The following is a 27,452-nucleotide window of genomic DNA, read 5'->3' on the forward strand; positions in this document are numbered from 1 at the left end:
CGCGACAGGAAGTTGGCTTGAAAACAAGACGGAAACTGAAGTTATCCTAAAAATGGATTAAAATTTAAAAGTGTTGTTATTGTCTTCGAGTTGCGGACGCTTCAGATGATGTCTAACACGGCGAGGAGCGGAGACATCATCCACCTGAATGTCGGAGGGAAGAGGTGAGAAACTGGAGGAAGTTTGGGGAGTGTCGGCTAGCCCCTGCTAGCCACCGGGATCACGGCTAACAAAGGGGCGTCCATTATCGGACAGGTCCGTGAACCTTCAAGTCACCGATGTTTTTAAAAAGGAAAAACTGTGGAGAGGCTACAGCTGAGGCTTGACCACCCGGCTGTCTCCGCAATAAACAGCTGGGTACTCGAACAAACTCGACGTGAGCCATTCTTAACCCAAATCTGAAAGTCGTGTCCAGCGGTTGGCGGTTCGTTGAGATTTTCCACAGCCCGACGCTTCGTATTCCCATTAACTGACTCTCCAGACCCACAGTGATGCTTGTCGTAGCAAACACCGGTGGTAGAGAAGAAAGTAATTTAACGCAGACGGATAAAAGTGGGACAAAAATTAAGTTAGGATGGAGCCCAAATTAAAGGGTTGCCTTGTGTCCGACGATGGAACTAGGGCTGAACAACGTGCGATGAGGCGCTGTAACGTTAAGCTAGCTGTATTCTCAGATACTCAGTCTACACAATCAAACGATGAACAAGTTTCTATGTTTTACGAGGTTTTAATTAGTGTTTTGTACGCGGGAACATTAACAGCACACAGCGTGGTTGACCCTGTCCGACAATGGAACCCGTAAGATCTGGCTGCGATAACATTACAGAAACGGGATCTAGCATCTTGCCTATTCATTCTTGTTGGTGTTTCTGAAACCAGCTTCGTGTATCTGTTCACAGCAAGTGGTAAACTGTCCAGTAAAAAGCTAAGTCAGTCTGCAGACCCATGTGTCAGGTATCTAACACGATAGGTGTGGCAGCTCGGCGCCATGCAGAATTTGTGGGCACTCTGAGTAAAGGGAAAGGGTTTCAAGGTGCTTGGCAGGCGGGTTGTATGCAAACGATTGGGCGAAGGAAATATTCTGCTGATTTTTGAAGTGGAGAGAAGGGGCTGCCACACGACCCCACCACCATGCTTAGCAGCTGGGGGGTAAAATGAAGCTGCAGCCGCAGAGATAAAGGGATGGAGAGCTTTCGATGAAGGGTGGGAAGGTCACATTACACCTAGATAGGAAGGATAAGAGGGGGGTGTGCAAAATTAAATTCATCTCTGAACCTCACTGGAAAGCATCCAGATAGAAACTGTGATCTCTGCAACCAAATGGAGACTATCGGTCATGCTATTTTTTTAGGGGGGGGGGTTAAATCAAAGACAGTAATTAAGGATCTTGAAGTTATGGGATTAAACACATGGACTTTAAAAACACGTTTTCTCAAAAGAAAACTCAGACGTCTTTGCTTATTCACAAGATACACAACTGATAACAAGGGCTCTGTAGTACAACAGCTGGGGGCAATAAAACTCCACTCAGTTGCAATCTGCCATTTAAAAGAAGAAGAAGAAGAGTCATTGAGGTAATGTTTTTTTTGTTTTCAGGTTCAGCACCTCCCGACAGACCCTGACGTGGGTTCCTGACTCCTTTTTCTCTAGGTTTGAAACAAACACACACACACACACACACACTAGTCATTTCCAGAGCCAAACTCCATTCAAAATGTTGCTAATTTTATGTTGCCTCGTTAACCGGCAAACACACCAGTGATTTAAAATTGTAAACTAAGATCTTTTATGAATAAGAGTGGTCTGCTGGTAAATTCAGCTTCAGAATAACTGCACTTGAACTGTGCTTCAACTTGAGATTTTTACTTTTGACAATGGATATCAAGCACTGTGAGTGTGTGTTTGCCAGAGGAATAGTGTGTGAACAAGGAGCAAAACACAAAAACTGAACGGAACCAAAGCTTCTTGGGTTTAGAGCTGCAGTGATGCATCAGTTAATTGGCTCAATCAAAAGAAAATGAATCAGCAACTATTTTGTTAATCGATTAATCGTTTCAGTCGTTTTTCATGCAAAATATTTGCTGGCTCTATTTGCTGCTTGGTTTTATCATATATGATAGTAAACGAATAATTCTTTGGTTTCGAGCTACTGGTTGGCTAAAACAGGAATTTAATGACATCACTTTCAGCTCTGAGAAGTTATGATGGGTGTTTTTTTTTAAACGATAATAATCGTTAGTTGCAGCCCCACTCGGGTTATTAGAGCTGCGTTCTCAAAGTTAGGTGTGTTTGCCCGTAAACAAGGTAACGCCTAACCCGTGCGATTTTTACCTGGAGTTTGGGAAGCTGTTCCCCCGTGGAATGTGCAGTAAAGTGATGGTGTAAATGCATCTGTGCTGTTGACAGCTGGATGGTCTGTGTTTTGTTTTTGCCTTCAGTCTGTTGAGTGGTCGGATCTCTACTCTGAAGGATGAAACCGGAGCTGTGAGTACAGTAGTCCTGTATTTATTTGTCTGTCGATTGAGTGACACGATGATCAAATCCTGGTATTGTTATTGTCGTCATAACACCGGTGTGTATTCTGTGTGGTTTAGTAGCTGTATGCGTGCGCGTGAACCTCCCCTTGTCCCTCCTCTCTCACCGTAGATCTTCATCGACAGGGACCCCTCTCTGTTCGCTCCCATCCTCAACTTCCTGCGGACCAAAGAGCTGTACCCCCGCTCCATCAACGTGCACATGCTCATGCACGAGGCCGAGTTCTACGGCATCACACCGCTGGGTGAGACCAGAAAGTCCGAGTGTCGGGAGATATGATGAGACCGAGAGACGGGAGGAAGCCACTGTGTGGGCTATAGAGGGTTTACAGGATGTTTACATAAATGTGATACACTACCTTGACTCGTCAGTTATTAATTCATTGTGCTTGTGTTTTATTTTCTAGCAGGAGAAAGCAAAGCAATGTTAAAAAAGAAAAACAGTACCTGCTTACTCTGTAAAGCACTTTTTCAGCAGGTGTCTTTCTGTCCCGCACTTTGAGAATGAAATGCATTCCGCTCTGTTAAAAGCACTGCTGTACATTTATAATTTAACCGTCTCTGATGCACAAAGATCAGTTTAATGAACCAGGAGACGCTGTGAACGAACCAATTTAAAAGAGCAACTTAACCCCCCCCATGATCTTGTTTTTTCGCTGACCTCCGGTGGTTAAAAGGTCCCCTGTGGACTCCAGGATGTGTCAGTACACTGTGACGCTTCTGACCTGAATCTTAACTGTTGCTCAGCTTTCCTGTTGAGATATCTAACGAAACAACTGCTTGGTTTTTTGTAATAGTACGTAAGCTGCAGCTGTGTGACGAGCTGGACCGGTCTTCCTGCGGAAACGTGCTGTTCAATGGCTACCTGCCTCCACCAGGTACAGCGCCCTGTCTTCACAACTCACCTGATCCACCAGAGAGGTGCAGGGCTTATTGTGAAAAGATAGGCTCAACCAGGATACAGCTGCTTTTCTGAGCCTCCTTTCTGAATCGAGCTCCTGCACTAGGCCAGAATTTCCTGAAAATGAGCCTGATTTTGTACAGCGAGACCTACAGTAGATAACTGGCACCCTTGCACCCCTGTGTTACACCTGCCTCCACCAAGCTGAAGGACAATACGTTCTTAGGGTCCATGAATTGAGACCCAGCTTATTTCTGTTCAACTTTCTGCTTCATTTCCCGCCTGTGTCGTCCCAGTGTACCCAGCGAAGCGTCGTAACCGTCACAGTGTGGCGGGGTCGCAGTTCATGGGGGCCCGGATCATGCCCGTAGAGAGGGCCCCGGTCAGACGCAGCAACACCATGCCCCCCAACCTGGGGAACTCCGGGATACTGGGCAGGGCCAGCACTGAAGACAGGCCGTCAGGAGGTAAACACTGGCACACACTCAGAAACTAGGATTCAAAGTTAGGTCTCTGGATGGTAAAACATTAGTAGTGTTAAGTGTTGTGTTAAGTGTGTGTGTCTGTGTGTGTGTGTGCAGGTCAGTCGTCAGATTCCGGCATGGTTCGGATCGTCTGCGGTCATCATAACTGGATCGCTGTGGCCTACACACAGTTTGTCGTCTGCTACAGGTACAAGACTTCAGTTCTTTTTTGTCAGTAATTGTTGGTTTATCTTAGAGCTCATATGAATCTCTGAAATGTCAGGGAGAGGTTATACCTCTTACACTGTTTATAGTAAAACAGTTTTGGCACCAGGAGATTATTCATGTCATACAGTTTTTATTTTGGACTGCAGGCGTCTCCTTCAGGATGTGATTTGATATAATTTGGTAAAAATTCCGTTTGGAAGTGCTCGTGTTTTGGGAGTCAGCGATGGTTGACGAGGGAAGGACGACCGTTATGTACATGTTTATATGGACGAATAAAATGAACCTTGAACCTGGGGCACTGGAGCGACGGGGTCTGTGTCCAGAGCTCTGAGACATCAAGGGCACCGCGGGTTTAGATGTTTTTCAATGGGTCAGTTGACCCAAACTATCAAAAGCTCCCTCACTGAGAGAGGTAAAACAGTAGGAGACTAATCTAGACAAGTGGCCCAGGTTCTTATCCAGGGGCTTTTCATGCCTCCGCCACCTTTTCAGTCTAAACCTGTTCTTCCAGTGGAGCCTGAATGCACTTGTTGTAAGTCTCTTTGTTTCTTCTCCGTCTGTCAGGGTGAAGGAGTCGACCGGGTGGCAGCAGGTCTTCACCTCTCCTCGTCTGGATTGGGTGATTGACAGAGTCGCGCTCAACGCCAAGGTGATGGGCGGCTCGCTGGGAGACAATGACAAGATGGTGGCTGTTGCCTCGGTGACAGAGATCATCCTGTGGGCCATCTGTCCAGACGGCAACGGAAATGAAATTGGTATGAGGTTTTTTGTTTGTTTTTTAATTGTATATATTGACAGCTTTGTTATTAACCATAAATTGTATTAGCAGACATTTAGCAAGTAAGTATTCATAAATTTAGTTCAATCTTTTCAGAATTTATGACTATATTCACCGTGCCAAGAGAAAGGAGTCAGCTTGTGAATGTTCAGTTCATGTCAGCATAGTTTCTGTTATTTTCTAAGACTGGAGGGGGGACATCTGTGTGACACCTCCTTGAATTTGTTTGTCCTTAACTAAGATTTTTCCCCACAGAGACCACACACACTCTTTCCCAACAGATTCCAGTGGCACAGAAACAACTTGTTCTGATTTCGTATCTTTCTCCTGCAGGCGTCTTCAGTCTGAATGTGCCGGTGGAGGCGCTCTTCTTCGTCGGCAACCAGCTGATCGCCACCAGCCACACCGGGAAGGTCGGCGTGTGGAACGCCGTCACCAAACACTGGCAGGTGGGTGGAGACGCACTCGGGTCAAAAATCAGTTTGGCCGATTCAAATCGCTTTGTTCAGTTCGGTTCAGAGTTTCGCTGTCCCTGACTATATACAGCCCTGTGCAGAGGTTTTTTTGAGGATGTTTTCAGAAATAAAGAAAATAGAAAAAATAAAGTGCCTAAAGTACTTTTGCACAGTTCTGTAGTTTGTTCCCTTTCTTTCTAAGCTAAGCGATCACGTTTTAATTCCGATTCTGTCTTTAGTTCGGTTTGTTGCCAGTTCAAACTGCTCCGCTCAGTAAAGAACTAGGCCTGTAAGAGAACCGTTGAGGCTACTGCCTATTTGCAACAGAATGATCAGAATATGATTGTTTCTTAAGCTTTTACGGTCTCTTAATATGTGTTTACTGAAGAGTTGACGTACTGAGTCACAGCTGAGCCGACAGCAGAGCTCTCGGTCACCAGTGAGGCGCTCCACTCCTTAAAGCTACTGATTCCGTCGGCCACGTTGGTGATTCAGTAGAGTCGGCGCATTTTGAAGATTCATTGCTAAAGATTTGTTTGTACATCGTACTGAACACCCGAACACCCAGAGGTCGTTGAGGTTGCCTCCTGATTAAAGCGCAGCTAACTCGGTTTCTAATTTAGTCCTAACATCTGAGCCTGAACTAAAACCAATGCAGAGTGAGCTGAGACTGAAACCGGACCGAGAGACGTCCACGTTTTCCTAAAATGGTCACAATGTGCCTCCGAAGATGATCAGCAAACTACTAATGCCAGCAACGATACACATGAAAATGTAACGCATAATAGAGGTTTTAGGGGTCCGGTCAATACTGAGGAACCGAAACCAGAGTTTGATTACTTCAAGTTGTACCCAGTTTAATTGGGTCGGTTAGGTTCTATGTTGACGTGGACACAGACTGGATGGATCTGAGTTCACTCAGTATCAACTCTGAACACTTGGTGCAACATAATCACTGTGACAGAAAATAATAATTAAAAAAAAAAAACCTGATGATGGAATTTAATTTTGTTTTATTTGATTATTATCTTCTATCACATAGTTACAGATTTTTACAATGAATGGATTTTTAATGATTATATTGCAGCTGCTTGCTAATGGGTAGAATATCATGATGTTGTTGCTATTGTGGCTGTTCTCTCTCTGCTAGGATCGGATCGGATCAGGTCTGGGTCAGGTCCAATTTACTGACGAAACCTCAGCCGGAGCAGAAAAACGAGAGTTTCTCATTTATCAGATCAAATTCACAATCACCCACTTCTTCTTATTTCTATTCGTGGGGGAGAAATGTCCACAAAGAGTAAAATTCAGATAGGAATAAGAGAAATTAAGAGCTTGAACATACTGAAATGATGGATTCATTTAAGCAGCAGCATGGTGATCAGGAGGAAGTAAAACAGCTGGATGAAAATGAGCAGTTTGGTCGAGTGTTCAGTGATCAGCAGCACAATGTTCCTTCGTCTCTGTGCAGAACCAGGACGTGGTTCCTATCAGCAGCTATGACACTGCCGGCTCCTTCCTCATCCTGGGCTGCAACAACGGATCCATCTACTATATAGGTAAGAAAAGGTGTGGGCTGCTTCCCACTGAAGTGTACAGGTGGGTCAGTATAGAGACTCTGTCCACAGCCGGGACAGACAGTCGTGTTTTGTCCAACCAACAAAAACTATAAATATTCTGTTTACATCCATGTGAAACAGAGAGAAGCAGAAAATCTTCACATTTCAGAGGCTGATACCAGAGAATCTGTAGAATTTTTGTCACTATACTGTTTTGCTTGAAAAATGTCAAAGTAGTTGATGATAATTTTAGTATCGATAGCGCTTCGTTTCAGCTCGACTAACGACTTTGCCTTCTATCGTCACGTTTTGTGTGTTGGGTTGGTTGGATTCAGCTGAAAGCTGTGCAGCCTCACAGAGCCAAGTCGAGAGGATACCTGTCAAACCTGTCGTCGTTACCTGTGTACGTGATGGGACTTGATGAACAAGGATACGTTTGAACAGAGACTCACTGCTGTTCGTGATGTCCCGGTTCTCTTTTCGTTCACCAGATGTTCAGAAGTTTCCTCTGAGGATGAAGGATAACGATCTGCTGGTGACGGAGCTGTACAGAGACCCGACTGAAGACGCCATCACTGCTCTCAGTGTCTACCTCACGCCTAAAACTAGTACGGAACTGTAACACTACTGCTGTTTGTTAACAATGCTGCTGCTCTTCTCATACTACTGCTGCTTTTTAAGGCAGGTTATCACACTACAGTACTTTTTTGGTGGCGACTGAAATACATTAAGTATCAAACAAAAATTTGACATTTTTCCACTGTATTTTACCTATAATTCATGTTTTTATTCATCAAAGTTCTGGTGCAGCCGCTTGTGTTTAGACATTTTGCTCATTTTTTTCAGCATTTTCTAAAAAAACATAGCTTTAGCTCTTTGTGATTACGAGCTTATCTTGCGGTTGCCGGCACCTTTTTCCCTTTACAACTTTAGCTTCGTTTGGCTCAGTGACGGCACCAACCCACTGAAAACTGTGTGTCTCAGTCAAGTTCGCCCTGATTTGTGTTCTGTGGGATGCGAGCGAATGCTGTCAGATTAACATGAAGGTCAAACAGGCCGAGACACGTCTTGGTCGTCCTTTAAAGATTTCTGGGATAAAGTTATCCCTCAGTTATTCTCTATAATGCACAAAGAAAATAAAATCAGCTTTAAAAACCGGGAAACACTCTGAAACCGCCGGTTTCAAGTTGTCGCTGCAGTTAAATGATGACACTAACGAGAAAACGTATTATGGGCTTATTGGGAGAAGACTGGGAGACTGTCTCTAACACTCACGGCCGAGTCCATCTGATCAGGTGACAGTGGGAACTGGATCGAGATCGCGTATGGGACCAGCTCTGGGACGGTTCGAGTCATCGTTCAGCATCCAGAGACCGTCGGCTCGGGGCCTCAGCTCTTCCAGACCTTCTCTGTCCACCGCAGCCCCGTTACCAAGATCATGCTGTCCGAGAAACACCTCATTTCAGGTACGAGTCTGAGAAACACCAGCGTTTAAATCCACAGAGCAGCGCAACGTACTCAATCACATGTCGGTCACGTTTTCCCTCGTCGTCAGAACCGTCTCCGTCCTTCAGGTTGCCGCTTGCTGTGCTTCTCCTCCGTCCTGTCACCGATTTTCATGTTTGTCGTCTTTCAGTTTGTGCGGACAACAACCACGTCCGAACGTGGACGGTGACTCGGTTCAGAGGGATGATCTCCACCCAGCCCGGATCCACGCCGCTCACCTCCTTCAAGATCCTCAGCCTGGACGACGTCGACGGACACGGAGGCTGCAGTGCCGGGACAGAGATAGGTAACACGCACACGCAACCACGGGGGGTAAAGGTCAAAGCCCGTGTTACGTTTTGTCAGGTGTCAACCGAAATTGTGCTAAAAGTTCCAGTTTTCTCCATTGTTTTGAAGCGTTGAGCAGCACATTGACGAACGATTCCACAGATGGCAGAAATATTCATCAGTGGTGGAAACTGCGTTGTTCTAGCGTCAGAGTGATGGCATTCAGCTAACACCTAAAACTCTGCTCCGGCTCCCTTTTGTTACTATTCAGCGAGTGGCCAGACAGGTTCAAAATCTAAAATACAGCAAATAGCTGTCACCAGGTGAAATACCTTTCACCAATCTCCAGACAACCAATGTCAGTCTTACTGGTGTTATCGAAGAGAATTACCCTGGCCACGGGTGTGGGGGTGAGCTGAGCACCGTCACTGTCACTGCTGCTGGAAACGCAGTAACTGAGCAGACCGGTTGCGGGAAACACCTGCTCAGGATTCCCGGGAATATTGTCGAGCCAACTTCACCAGCCCAGGGGATCTTTGAACATTTCATTCCCACCAACAAACTGGATTTACACCTAAAGGGGGGCGTGAATCCCTTCGCTTAGAAAGTCCTCGGATTCACTGCGTCTCATTCGCTGTAATGCAGGCTTTGTCCAGCAGAGGTCCCACTGGGACTCTGAGTGTAAAAAAAGAGCCCATTCAAATTCACTGGCATGTTAGAGTTAGAATTGTTTGGGTTGAGGTCAGAAGGGTCCGGTGGTAAGTGTGCGTTCCTGGTTTCAGGTCCATATGGGGAGAGAGACGACCAGCAGGTTTTTATTCAGAGAGTCGTACCGGACACCGATAAACTGTACGTCAGACTGTCGTCCAACGGAAAGAGGTGAGAGACACATTTTTCATGTCGTTCAGACTCGTTTCGGCCACAGCTCTCATGTTTCACAGGCGAGGAGCTCGTGTACCTGTAACAGATGCTTTGTGATTGTATTTACTTGGATTAATTATTGTACCACCACACACCATCCTTTAGCTGAAGTCCTGGGTAGTGTACATAGACTAGAATGCATCTACATCAAGCAGGGGTGGGTATGGTTGGGACTTTATTGATACTACTACTCCTGTTGATTCTCCTTAACGATGTGGTATTTTATTGGTTTACACTTTATTGGTTCTTTCTGTTACAGTGACATAAAAGAGTAAATTCGGGGCAGGATTCAAATTTCTTCATATTTTTAATTTAACAACATCCTGCGGAGGATTATTTTACATTATGGATCCGTCTGCCAGTTATTCTTTCAAGTAATCAGTTCTTCATTGAGTTAATGACATGTTGAGTCCACAGAGACGCCTTCGGTTTGCTTGTTTTGTCAGACTAACAGTCCAATACCTAAAGATATTCAATTGACTGTTTCGTAAGACACATACAAAAAACAGCAAGTCCTCTCCTCGGAGAAGCTGGAAGCAGAGAACGTTTGACTTTTTTTCTTGAAGAATGACTGAAACAATTAATCGATTATTAAAATAGTTGCGGTTTAGATTTTCTGCCGATCGACTAAATGATCGATCGACTAATTGTAGCTCTGTTGCGATCACTCGTTTTAAATGTCAGTGCAGCCGGTCACGCAGTACAGTTACTGTCTTTGACCTGCAGGCGTCACTATGTTGAGCCCGTTCTCTCAGACAGTGTCAGGACCTTAACACGATGATTTAATCAGCAGAATGACCACTGGTCAGCATAGTATTTATGAGCCGCCATTAAATCAGTGTTTTGTTATCTGACACTAGAAACGGAACAATATGTCACTGAGTGTCTCCTGCTCTTTACCAGACTGTGATGGACCGTTTTGTTGTTTTTCATCTGAAAAGAAGATGAAGAGAAAGAGATGTAGTAGCAGGAAAAGTCTCCCTCCCTCTCTTTCTCTCGTTTTTCTACTCGTCTCTCTCCATCTCTGTGCGTTTTGCTGTTTAGGCCTATGTGTTGACACAAAGTTCGAAACAGATGAAATGCATCGGTACAATTACCAATAAATAAAAGAAGTGAATTACAGACCTCAGAGATGCAGCTGCTCTGGAAAAAATGGAACAGAGAAAACAGCTGTGTATGAGCCAGATCTGTGTGTGTGTTTGTCAGGGTGTGTGAGGTGCGTTCGGTGGACGGCACCTCCATCACGGCCTTCATGGTCCACGAGTGCGAGGGCTCGAGTCGCATTGGCTCCCGGCCTCGGCGCTACCTGTTCAGCGGCCACGGCAACGGCAGCATCCAGATGTGGGACCTGACCACCGCCATGGAGATCGCCGGCAAGGTCGACATCAGAGGTCAGACTCTTCAACTGACACAACTTTATTGTTCACTGATGTCACCGCAGAGGGCAGGTTTTTAAATCGGTGTAGTTTTAACGTTAGGACATGGACACAACAGCAGGGGACATTCGAGGTCAGTCCATGAGGGAAATACGAGCCGTGATTGGTCCATTATCTCTGTATGTGACTGTCTCGAGCTCTGTGATTCGGTCAGTGGGTGACGTGGACTCTCATTGGTTGTCTCACAGCGCTGGGCGGGCCAACAGAGGAGGAGCTGCTGGAGCTATTGGATCAGTGTGACCTGGCTCCTACCAGAACACCTGACAGCACACCGAGAGCCTCTACCTGCAGGTACACACACACACACACACATAAAATACCTAATGAGATCTATGAAAATCAAAAGAAGTGCTGTAAAATTTGCTGTAATAGTTGAGGACCCTCTTCATCTTATAGGTTTCAAGTGATATAACTTGAAACCTATAAGATGAAGATGCTGACTTTTAACAGTCAGAAAATTTTAGTTGACTTTCTGTCAGTTCCCCAAACTGAATTATTAGTGTGAATATTTTGTTGTACAGGTAACTCTTCATTATGAAAATTATATTGTAAGTACACAAACAGATCATGCTTTGTTTCTCAACCTGCATGTTTTCATCTAAAACATCATAATTATATAAAAAAAAAATGTCATAGTAGTGTAAAAAAAGTCGTTTGTACCAACGAGTGAGTTCATATGTGGGGGTTCACCGTAAAACGACGGAGCTACATTGGTTCGAAGGAGTTTAAACCAGCTTAGATGAACCAAACAACTCCAGACACATCAAATCATCAACAATCTAATCTGGATAACTTGACTATCCACATAAAAAAACAATGGAGCCTGGGAGGAGGAAACGCCGTCCCTCCAAGCGCAGTACTGAGCTGATGATGGTACTAATGCACCATCTCACGGTTTGTCAACTGTCAGTGAACCGGAAGAGGAAGAACAGATTCAACTTGTCCTGTTATTTCACTGTTTCAATGTAGATGTCAATTTAAAAAACACAATTTCAAGCCCATAAACAGGGTTCACGATCTGCACGAGGTTGTTGTTGTTGTTTCAAAACTATGTTCTTTGGATTTTGTTCATCTTAAAAAAAAAAAAACAACTAAAAAAACACTTTTTTACAGTATCTTAGAGCACAACATTCTCAATTAAAGGAGAAACTTGACATTGAATATGAATAAGTAATTACACGGGAAAAACAAATAATAGAAACAATTCCTCCATTTTAAAGCAATTACACGTTTGGCCTGTTACATACTGAAATGAATTAGTTTCTTTACACTATGCACCCTGAGGATTTCCCAGTAAATGTGTTTGTAATGAACATAACTTCAGTTTTTTCTGTTAAATCAGAAATCAGTTCAAGAACCTCTTCTCAGAACATCTGGAGCTTTTCCCACATACGACCAAACAGGGTGATTTCTTTACGACATTTAAGACAGTTGTCAGGAGTATTTGAGTAAGACGGTGCTGAGCAGCCGTTTCTACTGTAACATTGTGGTATTAAAAGTCTGGGTTTGGGCCAGAGGACGTGTCTCCTCCCAGTCCTCTACAGAGATCTGGACGAGAGTTTTCTTTAGAACCTTCTTCTGACGGTTTAATGTGAGTTGTTTAATGGTAGACAGTGAAGCTTCCACAGCAGGTTTCATTAGCCAGTTTATGAGGCTTCGGATCCGTACGTACTTGAAAATGTGTTCCTTGGCTGACATCGGAGAACCTTCGTTACAGGGGTGTTTTCTTTTACCTGCACTGATCCGCCTCTACACATCTCTCTGGTCTGAAACCATCACGTCCCCAGATTCGTTAGAAACATGAAAGTTTTGACTAATCATGATTCTGAGCTTTGTTGTTGTTGTTGTTGTTGTTGTTGAATCTCGGGACTTCCTGTCCTCCAGTCTTCACTCCCAGCTCGGCGAAGGCTTCAGGGCGGAGCGTATCCACTCTGCAGGAGGAGGACGAGGAGCCGGAGCTTCGGGTTCGTCAGCTTCGCTGTGCGGCAGCCTCCCCCGGCAGGCTCCGTCCCCCATGCCGCTAGCCAAACCTGTCCGAGACCTCGGCCTCTCAGCCGGGCCCGCAGGCGGACTGGAGAGCCTCGCCGTCGCCGTCGCCGGCCCCGCCTACACCCACAGCTCCACCTCCAGCCCTAACCAGACCGCCAGCCCCCGTCCCCCCAGGCACCTGGACCGGGACAGAGAATGGGGCCTATCCGCAGGGGGAGCTTCGTGGAGCGCTGCCAGGAGCTCGCTAAGGGTTCAGAGGCAGCTGGGGGCTCCGGGTTTGGGGTCCTGGCGGGGTCAGAGGGCATCAGGCGTAGCTTGGCAATGTGCAGCGAGTTAGAGGCCAGATTCGGCCTGAGGACCCCCACCACCTTCTCTGTGTCACCCGGTGCTCGCCATTCACCTGGAACACCTTCATCACTGTCATCATCTCAGGCATCCTCATTTTCACCACACCCCAGGGCCACGCCTACTTCCCCAACAAGCCCCACCCCCTCAGCGGTGAGCCCCACCCGGTCTCAGACCCCCGTCTCACCTCACCACGGCGCTGCAGCCTCTCCCGCTGACATCCCAGCATCACCCGAGAGCCCAACGAGCCCGGACAGCCCCGCCGCCGGTTCCCCCACCGCTCCCCCCACCAGCCCCAAACCACATATGAACGAGACCAGCTTCTGATTGGCTGATGTGACTGAGACTCAGATGCTCAGGGCGAATCAGTGGAAGACCGAAAAAGTGAAATAATTCCTGTCAGAACAGACGGAGTTGATCCTGAGAGCTGAAACACGTTTTCAGCAGGTTTGGATTTCTCTCGTCACATGTTGAGACGTGAAGCCCGAACAGCTGCCAGTCGGCTGTCGAGTACAGTCCCGTTGCCACGGTTACCACATGCAAGTTGACAAGATGACGACTAATGAACTAACGTCAGGCTTGAAAGTCTCCACTAACTGTTTTACTGAAGCTGCACTAATCAATATTTTTACATTATCAGTAAATCAAACGACTCACTGTAACCTTGAAGCCAGTAACCGTTCGCTAAACCCCATCCCAGAGTTACTGTTGCCGGACGTTGCGTTCTCACACAGAACGTGTACAGTTTATAGTGCCAGTGACAAATTTATCATCACCAGAATTCACAGTCGTTTCTGAAACAGCGGATCCTTGATTTCAGACAGTCAGACACAAAAGCAGCTTCTGGTTTCTAGCAGACGATCGTCGATCGTCGACGCCTGAAAGGATGACTGAGCAAATCTACAGAACTAAAGACTTCATCAGTGTTGCCAGACGGGACAGACTGAACCCGTGCAGTTTTATATAAAAAAGAAGAAGAAGAAGAATCAGTCCTCCGACAAACTCTAACTGGAAAAAATTCAGAGATAATGTTACGTTAAACATAAACATTAAAAAAAAAAATCGCAAAATAATGACTGGAATAGGAAAACAGTTTCTACGTAGTTGTACTAAACGGAAGTGACGTTTAGTTTTGTTGGTCATCACCTAATACAGCCAAACTTTCTGAGGGTGGAAACCTTGCAAATGGAACAAAAAGAGAACCTAAATTATCATAGTTAAATAAAAAGCGTCCTGGTTGGGTGGAACACAACACTGTTCATCATCCCCACCAGTAAATGATCCATGTAGAAGGAAATAAAGACACAGTATTGTTGTCTTACATGTAAGAGCTCATTAGTTGTAGTGTTTATAGTGTTGGAAGCTATGAGACTCTTGTGCTAGATGAGGGTTACAGTCCCAGGAATCCACGGTTCCAGGAATCCACGGTTAACGAAACGAGACGCTGCTGTTGTCTTTCTCTGAAATCAGGGAGCCACTGTCTCCAAAATTACTAATTAATTTGCCATTGTCGTCGCTGCTGTGTGAGAATGGAGCAGCTAGAAGATAAATGGCTGTAAAAAGCCACTGTCCAACACCTGCTCAGCAGCAACCGGCAGACAGACCCAGTCAGAGACCAGCTGGTGAACATAGTGGAGCATTTAGCAGCTGAAGAGCCTGAGGTTTCCCTCAGGAGCTGGTGGAGACCAAAACTGGAGCTAAAAGAGAGGGAACACAGGACACAGGCAGCGCTCCAGAAGAAATGTCACGTTGCTCTGTGTTTTCAGCTTCTTCCACTGCCCCCAAGTGACAGAAAAAAGACGGTTCCTCCAGCCTTAACTGCTGTTTATCTTTGTTTTTGTAGCTTTTTGATAACCAACAGACGAGTCCTTCTAACCACAACCTTTTCTATCTGTTCCTCTTCTGACTATGACAGTCTGAGTCTGCTTTGAACCAAAAGAAAAAAAAGTTTGTATAGAAGCTTTATTTTTTTTAATTTGTATGTTTGAAATCCTGCAGTTTGGGTGGTTCAGCAACCCGTAAATTCTCGCTGTGATGAACAAAAACACGTCATCTTCTGTCCGTTCGTTCCTTCACTGACCCGAACCCCAACGTCTCACCGTCTCCGTCACAGTGTTCTTTGATTTTCTGTTGATGCCGGCACATTATCCTCGGTTCTCTGACACCAAACCAAACCGGTGAAAAAGAAAGCGATCTTTCTGACGCCATATTGTACAGGTCCGCAGTTTCCGAATAATTCCTGGACAGAGGTTTGCGGTTACTAATCACACGGAAAATTGGAAGTTCCTTGGAAGAACTGCTCCATTTAAACCCCAACAACATTAATGCTTAATGAATGAAAAAATGAGCATTTGAGGCGGTTTGCACTTGTAACTGCTACTGTTTAGACACACTGGCCTTGAACTGTGTAGGGGCATTGAGTTCACCCTGAGATGCTCCTCATCCACTTGGATAGCATAGCCACTTTTCCTCTGAATCTCCTGTTTAATCAGCACCTGCCAAGAAAACGTAGAGAAAAAGGAGGAGTAATAAATATGAAAGAATTACTGAGGCAGAAAAGATAAAGCAGGGAAAGGTGCGGACGGTGCCAGGTCATCTGTTCAAAATGAAGGAAAATTGAGGAACCGACCTGCAGCACTCAGAGAGCGATCGTTTCCTCTTGTACTGGGCAATCTTGGCCACTGTTGTGCCTGGTTCTCCTGCAGTTCACTGATTCACGTATCCGTGGGTCTACTTACGTGTGTTTAAGTGAGAGAGAACAGGGAAAATTGTTGACATGTTTAGCATCTCTCACAGGTTTCAAGTTTTACTTTAGCCCCAAGAAGCTGCAAACAATCCCTGCCCTGTTGCCGTACCTTAGAAATGTTTAATGTTTCTCCCTTCTTCATATTTCCCTCAACAACCTGCTAAGACAGGACAAAAGATGTATAGTTTCACATAAGCTTGGAGCTGCCTTTTTGGGTTATATTAGCTAACTACTTTTAAAAGTGGCCCAGTTTAGAAGTGTGTATGTTTTGCAACTAAGTTTCACACACATTATTCATCTATCTAAACATTATGGGTGACAAGTTACCTTATTAGCCTCTATCTCATATGATGTATCTGATGTAAAGATCCGCAAACCAAGCTTAACAGAGAAAAATTAATTATGTGATTATTAAGAGTATTTTTTTTTATTTTTAAAAGATCTCTTGAGTCCCACCACTGCCACTTGCAGCTGTATTTGTAACAAAAATTTCAGCTATAGCATGAATTACACATCTGTACACTTTGTCTTTGACACCATTAAATCTGCTTCTAAATTCCTTTCAATGTAATTAGAAGGCTTGTGCACACACTTATCGAGATTTAAACAAAAAGAAATAAAAAAAAAACAACAATTTTACAGATAACACAGATCTCAATTTTATAAATTTATAAAATTTTGTGCAAAAAGTAAACTAAAATTAATGACTAATTTAAAATCTTCCATCCACTTTTTGGATGAGCAGTTCTCGAGAAACATAAAAAGAGAAATACTGAAAGACAGTCGGTTGGGGCCAGGGCGACTCATCCAGGCAGTCGACATCATCGCTTAGACAACAAAGATGGCTGCCCCGCACAGGATCATCTAAAGTGTGGGACTATATTAGACAGAGACCCAAGCTTTGCAAACTGGAAATGGTTCGTCGCAGCAGAACAGCAGCTATGCACGGTCACTGGAAGCGGAAGCCAGAAGCAGCCACACCACCACTGCTGTTATAGTAACGTAACCTTCCACCATGCGTCATCTGACGTTGTAATTCGACTGCTGTGTATATTCTGTTTCCTTTAACGGCCATGTATGAGTGAGAAGATGGCTTAAACTAATTAAACTAACTTATTACACACTGTTGTTACAGTCTGTGAACAGTTTGGAATAGTTTCCATGCTGATTCAGAAATACATTTGCCAGGGATTTTCTTAACTGCATATGACTCCAGTGATGAAATAAATCCACGTCAGTCCCATTTTTAAGTTTTAAGTCAGGTTCTTCAGTAAAAATACTGATTCTCCAGTTTAGGGAAAAGGTTAGTATGACAGGCAGTGATTACATTAATCTACATTCACTTGCCAGTTTATTAGTTACACCTAGATAAAACTGTTTCTAAGGTTTTCTCAACCTCAATTCATGTAACTGGGATAGACAAAATATTAGGAACACCTCAGTATAACCCAGTACAATTTAATAGCATCACAAATTACAGCCTCCAAACTGACCATTAAAATAAATCAGCTCCTCCTTCAAACAGATTCAATAAAAACTGAACATTATAACCTTCATGAAGGGAGGATTGATTAGAAGCCTGTTGTATTAGACTGCGAGTGAGTGTTTTTGTCACAGAAATCCTTTTCTGATCAGGTATCTGACAAATAAGGTCTATTATTATTATTATTATTATTATTATTATTATTATTATTAATAATAATATTACTACTATAACACAGCAGTGATGGCGCATGATAGGATGATTATATAAATATTGATGAGATAACAAGCACGTTTTGAATGGGCACTGCAGTAGTTAAAGTAAAAAGAGAAGGCACATGAAAACTATTTTAAAGGAGAATTCCAGTGTTTTCTAGCCTGGGGAACTTGTCCAGTTTTCTCATTTCCTGATGTTTGTTTGTTCCTGTTAATGATTTCATTTGGTACTCGATGCAAGCACATTAATGGTTGTACTCGACGCCAGAGCGTCATTCTAAATGTGGCCAATCTATTGTTTGGAAGTGGGAATGCGTTGCTCTTTTTTCTCTGTTTTAGCCCCGCTTGACCTTCAGGCTGATAAGAAGGACGCATTTTCTTTTCTGTGCAGTAAAAACAAAAACAAAAACCTTAGTGTAACTAATGATTACCTTTCATTTTTGATTAATTCATCTGTTTTTTGTTTTTTTTCAAATTAAAGACGAATCGTTAGTGTCTAAAACTTTGAGAGAGGTGAAAAATGTCCACTTCCATGAGACATGGTGTTGGTTCACAGCTTTTTCTCAGCTTTTTATTCTGGTTTGGGGTAAAGCAGGATGTGAAGCAATAGTGTACGACCTATCATGTCTGCCAAGTTCCTGGGAAGCCTCATCAAACTATTCCACCACATCGTCTGTATCTCATCCCAGCTGCTGCTGAGCCCTTTGACTATATCTGACCGTGTCAGGCCTTTTCCCCACAATAAAGCTGGACACAAGTTCTCTCTAACTGTCACGTTCCTCTGCATAAAAAAAACTGCTCCCGTTGTGGTAAAAACCCGGGGAAATTTGTCTACCTACCTGGGTTTCCGAAAGTCATACGGACCGTTCAGAGAGTCAGTTTTATATCTTGTGTTTTTGAAAAGGCCCTGAAACAAGTCAGTAAATCTCTCACTGTTAACTTTAGCATCAGTTATCTGGTATCAGTCAGAAAACTAATTACTATTTCTTTTATCTTTATTATTTCAGATTTGTTGGCGTAGGTCCATGAGTTGTGAGCACATTTTTCCTTCTCAAACGGTTTCATTTGAATGTTTTCTAGTGACTCGAGGAGGTGAAACTATCTAGTATTTCACAAACATAACAATAATATTTTGTCCAGCAGAAATATCCTTTTTTCCTCTCTTTTTTATCCTGATAACCACCTTGCAACCCCTGAGATGTAGCTTGTGACCTCCTGGAAGTGTCCTGAACCCCAGACCGGGAACCACTGCCCTGGAAAACCAGTGCTCAGCATGAACTGAGAAACTGAAAACTATTATTTGTCTCTCGGTTGAAAGCATAAATCCACCATCAGCTGCCCGCGCCCTGCCCTCTCCACCCTTCACAGCTCCAACACAGAGCTGTTGCAGAGGTAAAATTCCTGCGTGACCAGCAGATGGTGCTCCGGTTCTACGGAAGCAGGGGAGAGCTGCACCGCCAGCAGCCGAGGGAACCTCCTGCGGTCACACACTTGGCATTGCTCCCCAGACACACCCTGATAACACCGGCCACAGCAGAGCGGACGGGGAGACACTGTACGCTGATGATAGATTTCACAAAAACACAGGTATAGATTCTATAATCATACAAAGTACTGGAGCCCTGAGCGTAAGAAGCATTGGGGTTGACGTAGATTGTGTAAATGATATGATATGAATTATAGAGCTGGAGCATTTTAATGTACAGGTTTGTAATGGTTACGGTGGTTGGATGTTTCTGACTGTGTGTGTGTGTGTGTCTCTCAGGGTGACAGACCTGAGTGAAAGTGAAGTGCTCCACTGAGCCAATGACTACCAACAGGGAAATGGCCCACAGGTCGCACACAGGCATCAATCTGCCAAGGATTTCAGAACAGGAACAAATGGACACACACACACACACACACACACACACACACACACACACACGCACACGCACAAAGGTGAAGCCCAGGGTGTGCTCCAATACAAGTTCATTGTAAAATTAAACGCTGCACGACTCTCCTCCGTGGAAGCACACTGGACTCGAGAAAAACAAAAATGGAGACGTTTCCTTGTATTTGTGACTTGAACATCTCAGAATTCCACAGATAAAAGCAGATTCCAGACAGACTGTAGAGACAGAAGACGAATTCAAAGAAGCTGATTCAGGGAGCGAACGTGATTAAATTGCTGTTCTTTCATCAGGGTGGTGAAGTTCCTGTGCTGAAGTTCTGTCACTGATGATGTGATTTTATGGAGTTCAAGCTTCACTTTTTAATCATTCCAATGCCTCATTATATTCCATGTACCAGTGATAATGTTTAATAAGATGAGTATTTTAAATGTACACAGTTTCATTTCGACCCCCACTGCAGCAACCTTCCTTGCCACACTGCTGTAAATAAGAGTGTGTTTGTGGTCAAACGGTTTGGCTCAGTTAGCAGCTGCGGTAATATATTGGCAACCGCTCAATGCTGAGAAAATGCCATGGTGAAATCACGATCAGCAGGAACTGGTATTCAGCAATTATAAAAAGCTCAATGTGGACAGAGCCATGAAGGCCACAAAGAGCAAGAACGTCCTGAGATAATATGTGTTCATATATGTAGGAATAATTGGCGACCTCTATTACTCCAACATGCTACGGTGTACATTGACCTTGGAAAGGTTCCCGTGGGAATCATCACGTTTCCGACGTGGAGCAGAGCCTCGTTATAAGTGGACAGAATTACGTAACACACATCAACGACTGGTAATGGACTGACAAGGAGGAAGGTTGCATCAGGGTCAGGTCTGGACTTATGTCGCCGTAGGTCCTGCTCTGTGTCCCCTTTGTTCTCGTGATTAGAAACTCAGAATTATTGTCATTTATTTCCCTCCTACGGACCAAATTGATAAATACTGTTATTTTCGATAAGCATCAGTAACAGTAATTAATAATCCAATTTATTACCTTTGCTGAAATATACAGATTTACATTATTATACAGGGGCCAGTAGAAAAAATGTATAGAAATGTAACCGTTTTTTTCCCAAACGAGAGCAAGATTTTGAGGTGTATGTTTATGTATGTAGAGCTGTGTTTATAGAGACCCTAGGTCAAAGGTCCTCAGAGGGTGCCTCACAGTTTGGGAAAGGAAGTTTATGCTTTGTGATCGAAACCATACGTTAGTGACAGTTTTTAGGAAAACAACTGCCTTATTTAAGAGTCGGTAGTCAAGACTGATTTTCAGAGTGGTTCATTGGCTTCACACCCTCTCACAAGCAGATCTGCAGATGCTTGACTTGATGCTGTTCTTCTTTGTAATAAACCTTTATATGCAATCAAGACAGTGTCAGCGGACTCTCCATCTTCTTCACATCATCAACACCATCAAATAAGCTAACCTTTCATTCTCTTTTGCGTCTGAAAGACAGGAAATTGAGTCTTTTCAGTTTGGTTTTTGACATATTACACATCCCTCTAGGTATCTGAAATTCATTGCTGCATTTCTAGTTCAGATTGAACACAATGGAAGTTATGAAACCGGAGAAAGATTCCGGAGAAATTTACCACTCAGCTTATAAGTAAACCTCCAAATAAAAGCGTATTTAACACCTGCAGGCGATCCAACATAAGGTTCGGGCATCCCGGCACTTCCCTGGGGCCTCAGCCTTGACGGGGAGTGTCTGGCACAAGCTTCCTTTTCCTACCCGCTTCCGGCCTCATACCAACATCGGGGTCTACATGACAAACACTGGAGTTTGAATGATGCAGCGCTCTGCCTCACAGCACTGTACAGACAGAGCTGATGTGAACTCGGCACAGATAGTTGGAGCCAGAGGCAGGATTTGTACCTTCATCTGTCGTTTAGGAGCTTCGCTTCATTAATCCAGCAACGTAAAGATGCGACTGAACTTTGAGTCCATTAAAGTGTCTGACAGACTAAATCCATTTAATATTTGGAGCCTCTAAGAAGCAGAGTCATGGCTCCTGTCTCAGTGAATTGCCTTCTCAAAGAGATTAGTATTAACTTACACTCAAGTCAAAGAGACCATTTAAGACTTGTCCAAAGTGGGTTAATGGTGGGTCAGAAGAAACTGTCCTGTTTAAGACCAAAAAACGGACTGGACATGGTCATGTCCCACAGAAGTAGCTCATCAACTTTCAAATTGAATGAAATTACACAACTGACTAACTGCTTACTTTGTTTTCCTATAACCACCAGAAACCAAATCACCACCTTAAAATAAGTTTCAGCATCAAATGAAGTCCTGCAGATCTGCTTGTGAGAGGGTGTGAAGCCAACGAACCACTCTGAAAATCAGCCTTGACTACTGACTCTTGAATAAGGCAATTGTTTTCCTAAGAAATGTCACTAAATTATGGTTTCAATCACAAAGCATTAATTCCCTTTTCAGACTGAGAGGTATCCTCTGAAGTCCCCCCGACCTAGGGCCTCTATGAAAACATAAATTTATCTCTGCATATTTAACCTTACACCTCATTTCCCCCCTTTGAGGCTTGCAGAGCCTCACAAAAAGGAAAAGAATTACCCATGCATGTTTACAAATGTACCAAGAATGACAGTTCATCTATACTGCTTGCTGCAGCTTGACCTTAGCCAGACCTTGTGGAGTGTGAGAGCAAAAAACTGTCAGGCAGCTTCCTTTCTACCTCATCAGGTGCTTGTCCCTTCTGGACTGCCAAAACTTCATATGGAAGCTTTAAGCTTGCCATGTAACAGCATCCAGTCCATCCATAAGGCAGAAATAAGTATGCTTTATCACCACAAGTCCACCAAATGTCTCTAAAATGCCCTATAGTCACATTTGCAGGCAAAGTTTGGTTCTTTACCATCAAAATTCTACTCTGTTTGCAGCGTGGTGTATGAAAGGTCACTGTATACAAACCATCAGCACTCTTGTGTTCACAACCATTAATTTGAATCATATATTTATCAGTCTGCTATTCCCATAAACATACCAGGGCCATTATGCGTTTTTTTTTTTTTTTTTTCAAACAAGAGTCTTCAAGCCCTTACAGGTGTCACTTCCTGTCCATCAGGAACTGCTGTTGTCACATCCTCGTGTTTGTCGAGTAAATTTACATATGGCAAGTTTCCCAGCCAGGAGCAGTCAAGTCTTGGTCTAAATAGATGTACTGATAAAGCCATAACTCTATCTTCTCACGATAGCGCATAAGATTGACACTTAGGAAGCAGCGGTTCTGGTACTGTCTCCATAATTGCAGGTCATGTGCCTTGTGGTGGAACTCCCACCACACATGGACAATTTATGTTAAAGAATGGGTCAACTGTTGAAACCATACATTTCTACCTGCCCATTGCTTCTGAAATTTGTGACACCGAAGAGTCATATCCATATGTCTTCCACTTAGTTTCTCTCTTCTGTAATGCTCGGTAGGATTCAGTCACGTCGTATGGTGTCCGGTCAAGGTCATCAGGGTCATCAAGGTCATTGGTCATGTCTGACAAAGTCCTCTGGGTTGTTACAGATGAGTTTAAATCAGTGTTGTCCACTATTGATTCCCGAAGTTCAGATCTCTTACTACTACTGTTCAAGCTAACCCCTATTCACAACATAGGCTTTTGAGTCCCATTAACAAATTCCTCAGGTGTCAAAATTGTCACAATAGACGTCTGTGTCCTATTTACAAGCTCAGTCAATGTTTTATTTGTGGCTGCCCTTGTCACAACCTTACTTGTAGAATTTCCCAAAGTAACAGACGTTTGAGTCGTCACCATCATTGTTGTTCTATTTATACCCTTCTGAGTCGTAACTAAAGTAACAACCGGAGTTGTCATATTAACACTCCTAGTTGCTTCCAGAGCTAAAGTAGTATGTACCATCTGTCCGCTATATATCCCCAAAGTAGTTGCTGTGGTGAGTTGCTCCTGAACTTTTCTAACGTCTGCGGATACTCGAACAGGAATAAAACTCATTATCACAAGTGTAACTTTACGAGTTACATATCCCTCTTTCCAATAGTTCTTGATATAAATTTTAATTGTGGTTCAAAATAAGTGCATGTATATTCCCCTTGGTCTTCCCAAGTAGCATTTTCCAATACAAGCGAACAATCACCCTCTATTTTCAACCACTTCATGTCATTGTACAACACATACTTCTTTTGATCACGAGGCACAATGTCAACATCAGGTCCTACTAATAGTACGTCTTCACCGCAACTATTTTTTCCCTTAGGAGGATTAATTGCACCAAAGTTCCAGCTACTGCATTGACATGGAAGATGAGCTGCACTGCCTAATTCTACCCTAATCATGGAATTTGAAGAAGTTGGTGTCGGTGTAGTTGTTCGAGGGGCAACTGTTAAGAACAATGCATTTGTACTTTCAGTAACCTTCAAGACTGGAAGGATAGGTTTCTGTTCCTTTTTCCTAATTTCCAGCCGGAACTCTCTTACTTGTCAACTCTATTACTTCTTTGACAACTTGGAGTTGTGTGATCGTACTTGTATTTATTACTACTAAAGTCCCTATCCTAGTTCTAAACCCTGTCTCTGACCCCTCACTTTGAACTTCTGGATCATAATAAGAACACCTATAATCCCCTTGATCCTCTTGCTGAAGCCCATTTACATAAAGGCTACAGTCACCTTCAATCTTTATTTTCCTCTGGTCAGTAATTAACACATACCTCCCTAGTGGTGATGCTCCCAACAGATCAAGAATGCCATGGTTATCTTACCACTGAACGCTGAATTTACCTTCGCCAGTATTCTCTCTCGTACACTAACATGGGAGCTGAAGTGACTGTCGCAAGGGCACTGCAACCCTAGTTCTCGTAAAGTCTTGGTCTGACCGTTTTCCAAACTGCCCTTGGACTCCTTTGTCTGACTGAATCTCTGGATTCTCCCTAAGTGAGCTCACAGCCCTCTGGTTTCTTTGATCCAAGAAAATGACAGATCCTGACAGTACCCCCCCCCCAAGGGACGTCCCCAGACGTCCCAGGAATGCCCGGGTTCCGTCTACGAAAGTCCCGTATCTGTGTTTTATCAAGAATGTCCCGAACAGGAACCAAGGACCTTTCTTCCTTGGGACTAAAAGGCGCAGATCCAGGGCCTGTAGCTCCTCTGAGCCGCTCTTGTTCCTGCATTTGGTTGTCAATCTTAATAGCAAGTTCCACAAGACCCTCAAAACTTGTAGGAAGATCAACCATGGTAAGTCTCTCCTTTATATCTTCAGAGAGACTCAGGAAAAAAGTGTCTGCAAGTGCTTCGTCGTTCCACTGACTCTCCGCAGCCAGAGTGCGCAAAATCTGATGGCATGATCAAATACACGGCTTCTGCCTTGCTTGAGATTACCAAGTGCACGGGCTGCCTCACGGCCCGAGACAGGTTGACCAAAAACACGACCCAAAGCAGCAGAAAAAGTAGCTACAGAGTCACAGGTAGATGAATGTCTCTGCCACTCAGCCGTGGCCCACTCACGTGCTCGCCCCATTAGATTAGTGATCATAAAGGCTACTTTAGAATGCTCAGTGGCAAAGGTAAGAGGCTGCAGTTCAAAAGTTAACGAGCAAAGAGTCAAAAATGAGCGGCACGTTTCAGGAAGGCCATCATACCTTTCGATGGGGGGTGCGCTGGGTTCAGAAAAATGAACTGGAGGATCCCTGGGTATTGGAGGTGGAGCAGGAACAGCTGGGCCTGTTGTAGCAGAAGACATGGAATCCAGACGAGTAACCACTTGTCGAGTCTGGGCAGCCAGGGCTTGTAGCTGCTCAGACAATGACTGAACTCCCGGTCCCAGGCTGGAAACTGCCCACTCCAAATCGGTGAGACGCTTCCCTTAAGCTCCCAGAGCACGACAAAAATTCTCTCTCTCTGCTGGGTCCGACATGGCCAGATTGTACTGTATCTATAATCCGAGAGAGCTTGAACTCAAGGGTAACAAAGACAATCTGGCCAGGCATGAGAAATTAGGCGGGGTTTAAATACACAAGAAACTAGACACAGGTGAAAGACATTAAGGTGGAGATAGTAATCAAAACAGGCGGGAAAAACCAGGAAGTAAAACAAACAGTAACACAAAAGAACCAAGACTTCAAAATAAAACAGGAAATGCCAAGAAAATGAATACAGATCCTGACAGTAATAATCAAAGGTGCAATAAGTCATTCTTTTATTTACGTATTTATCTGTTTATTTTGGACACTTGGGGGCAGTGGAAACAAGCTGTGAACACAATATTGACATACCATGAACTCACAGAGCAACATTGTCATTTATTTGGAGTTGTGTTTGTCCGACTGATGAATTTAAGTCCAGTATTCCCTCTCTCTTAGCTCTGTCTTTGGTCTCCATTAACTCCTGAGGGAAATATCTGGCTCTTTAGCCGCTAAATGCTCCAATATGTTCACCAGCTAGCGGCTAACTGTCTGTCTGCCGCTTGGCGATGGGTATGTAGAGGAGCTGTACGCCTCTTTGAATTACTCTACAAATGAAGTCGGTCCAAATCACCGTAATCATACACAACTTAACACAGATACAGAAATACCAAACCCTACAACTTGAGCTTCAAATTCATTTCATTGTAGTATTTTTATTCATGGGGAAAATGGCAAAATCATGTGAGAGGATTAGCTTTCTTAGGTAGAGGTCCGGTCGTCTCACGTGATTTGCCCAGTTTTGGAGCAGAATTCTTTGTGGAAAATTTCGATTGTTCAATTTTCCAAATATCTTCTCTTTGGGGTGTGGAGGGAAGCCGAAATCATAACAGAAGTTATTTCAGGGCACTTTTCATACAGAGCAGGCCTAGACGGTATTCTCTACAACATTATTGACATAGACCCAACATTCCCCCATGAGCAAGCACTTGGCGACGGTGGCAAGGAAAAACTCCCTTTCAACAGGAAGAATCCTTGAGCAGAAGCGGGCTCTGGGTGGGCGGCCATCTGCCTCGACCGGTCGGGTTGAGAGAGAAAGAGAGAGATTTAGAGAGAGAGACAGAGAGGTGTGTGTGAGGTGGTGGTGGTGGTGGTGGGGTTCTTGACTGGATTTGGTTTACAATTTCAGGAAGGGGGGGGGGTTAAATGTCAACTCGTGGCATGCCATCGTCCACAAACGGCCTCACATGTACGATATTGTCACCTGTACAAGGAGGTGGCTGCCAGGATGATGATACCACGTCATCCACACAGGTTTGCAGAGATGATGTGATACTTTCATCAGGGCAGCCAAGTGGATTCCAGTCTTCTGGGTAAAGTGCTGGCTGTACCTGTGGAATCACTTTGGTAATTCCCAGTACTTTCTTATTTACCCATGATTTAACCCTCTTTGGCTTTGTTGCGTTATGAAGGTCTTTTTTCAATTTTTCCACCTCCATAACCTTTTCATTAAGTAATTTTATGAAAAAACTTCTGGTTTTAGCCAAATCTTCCTCTCCTTTCTCCAGCCGCTCCAGAATATTTCTCTTCTCATTGAAGTTACTCTGCTGGATCCTTTCATAAACACCAAGCTTTGTCTTTAGACCGTTAAGCTTATCTTGAAAGGCCTCCCTAGTGTTTTCATCCATCTTCTCACACTCATCGGTGTCTATGTGCTGTATTTTCATCTCCATTATTCTGCTTCTTAATTTCTTGGGATTTTCGATATCAGACATGCATGCCTGTATATCACCCTTGT

General features: G+C 44.0%; 1 protein-coding gene and 1 long non-coding RNA gene across 7 annotated transcripts; one reads left to right on the forward strand and one right to left on the reverse strand.

Annotated features, from left to right (window-relative positions):
• On the forward strand, positions 1–15,701 carry LOC120792457 (SH3KBP1-binding protein 1-like). The gene is given in 18 exon segments (XM_040131647.1): positions 1–164; positions 1,597–1,650; positions 2,439–2,484; positions 2,647–2,779; positions 3,332–3,412; positions 3,732–3,902; positions 4,017–4,107; positions 4,692–4,882; positions 5,239–5,354; positions 6,832–6,919; positions 7,411–7,527; positions 8,215–8,385; positions 8,556–8,711; positions 9,475–9,571; positions 10,820–11,004; positions 11,238–11,340; positions 12,934–13,238; positions 13,241–15,701. Coding segments are annotated over 18 exon segments (2,634 nt in total). The 5' UTR covers positions 1–105; the 3' UTR covers positions 13,711–15,701.
• A 35-nt stretch (positions 15,702–15,736) lies between these two features.
• On the reverse strand, positions 15,737–25,720 carry LOC120791565. 6 transcript variants are annotated; one of them, XR_005707702.1, is made up of 4 exons: positions 24,537–25,050; positions 16,239–16,286; positions 16,013–16,113; positions 15,737–15,878 (listed from the first exon to the last, which is right to left on the reverse strand). It is a non-coding gene; the product is annotated as an uncharacterized LOC120791565 (long non-coding RNA). The 6 variants fall into 6 exon arrangements; XR_005707700.1 differs by having other exon boundaries at positions 16,239–16,289; XR_005707699.1 differs by lacking the exon at positions 24,537–25,050 and adding an exon at positions 25,394–25,720 and having other exon boundaries at positions 15,738–15,878.
• Positions 25,721–27,452: the final 1,732 nt, after the last annotated feature.

This window comes from Xiphias gladius, chromosome 7 (assembly GCF_016859285.1).
Source record: "Xiphias gladius isolate SHS-SW01 ecotype Sanya breed wild chromosome 7, ASM1685928v1, whole genome shotgun sequence".
NCBI classification, from domain to species: domain Eukaryota; kingdom Metazoa; phylum Chordata; class Actinopteri; order Istiophoriformes; family Xiphiidae; genus Xiphias; species Xiphias gladius.